The 1,277-nt window shown below is 29.9% G+C and overlaps 1 protein-coding gene across 1 annotated transcript; it reads left to right on the plus strand.

Moving 5' to 3' along the window:
* Nucleotides 1-15: 15 nt before the first annotated feature.
* LOC112090323 (homogentisate solanesyltransferase, chloroplastic-like) lies at nucleotides 16-1,013 on the plus strand (the record flags this gene model as incomplete). The annotated part of the gene is made up of 4 exons (XM_024161369.1): nucleotides 16-58; nucleotides 452-522; nucleotides 673-765; nucleotides 896-1,013. Coding segments are annotated over exons 1-4 (285 nt in total), but the record flags the coding sequence as incomplete, so codon positions are not given.
* Between the last annotated feature and the right edge of the window lie 264 nt (nucleotides 1,014-1,277).

The following is a 1,277-nucleotide window of genomic DNA, read 5'->3' on the forward strand; positions in this document are numbered from 1 at the left end:
TGTTCCTCCATTTAGAGTGAAGAGAGATCCTGTTGCAACGGCTATTTTGCTTCCTATGGTATTACTATTTTCTTTCCATCCAAAATCTACTAATCAATTTTTGTTTTAATTAATTTATCATTGTAGGTCGTTAGATGTATAATAGTCCTTAAAAGTTAAAAATAACCGGAAAAAGTATTACTAATAATAATCTGAAAAATATAATTTGGGATCAATCATTATGTAAGATTTATCGCGTAAAATTCTGTTTATGTTCTCAAAGACACCTTATGAGACAGATTTTTTCAATTAACATATTGTGCTAGAATATAAAAGTAGAGTATACTTTGGGATGTAGCTGTTTTCTATAATTTCTATTAAATAATTCTCTCTTTCCCATTACTATTTTATATCTATCTTGAGTGAAAGATGTGATAATTTGTATGACGAAATTAGCTGCTTATATATGCAGATGAGCATTTGTAACTATACTGGTGTACTCTACGCCACCATAACTTCTCTTGGGCTTCCATTCCAGTGGACGTACGCGTAACGATTTTTGTTTCTTTATTAACTATATCACCATGCAGTTTCATTGCAAAAAACTTACAAGTGTAACATTTATTTCGTGTTCGAATAATTTATTTGACAGTCCAATTTTATCGTATGTCCGACTTCCAATTTTCCCTGCAGCCCCCCAAACGTTTTCATCATGACCTATTCTACTTTGTTTTTCTTTGTTATTTGTCTTATTAAAGATATTCCAGACGTCGAAGGTGACAGAAAGTAAGTTGTATATTTATCATGACATTTAATAAACTTAAATTTTTAAAATTTTCTACATTAGTCGCTTTTTAAGTTTAAAAATATGTTTTAGCTTATACATTTATTACTTCAAAAAAATTAACCATTATAGGTATAACATTCAAACGTTTGCGGCAAAATTCGGACCTAAAAATGTTGCATTTCTTGGAACGACCATTATGCTACTAACTTATGCTGGTACTACAGTAGCTGCCATTTACATGTCTCAGGTATTTATATTCAATAGTTTACTATATAGTTACTTTTTTTTCCCTTTGATTTTTGGTGTTACTATATTTTCCCTTCGTCTTCTTTTCCCTCTATTTCTTGCAACTCAACGATTCATTAAAGTAAATTACTAACAAATTAGCTCACTTAATTGATGTGTGAGTGGTTTCCAATAACTGATTAAAAATGATTCCATCGAAGATTTTTTTATTATTATTTTCTCTCAGCAACCGGTCTTTATTTATGTGGAGATTAATTAACCCTTT

The sequence above is a fragment of the Morus notabilis genome, unplaced genomic scaffold, assembly GCF_000414095.1.
Source record: "Morus notabilis unplaced genomic scaffold, ASM41409v2 Scaffold3153, whole genome shotgun sequence".
Taxonomy (NCBI): Eukaryota; Viridiplantae; Streptophyta; class Magnoliopsida; order Rosales; family Moraceae; genus Morus; species Morus notabilis.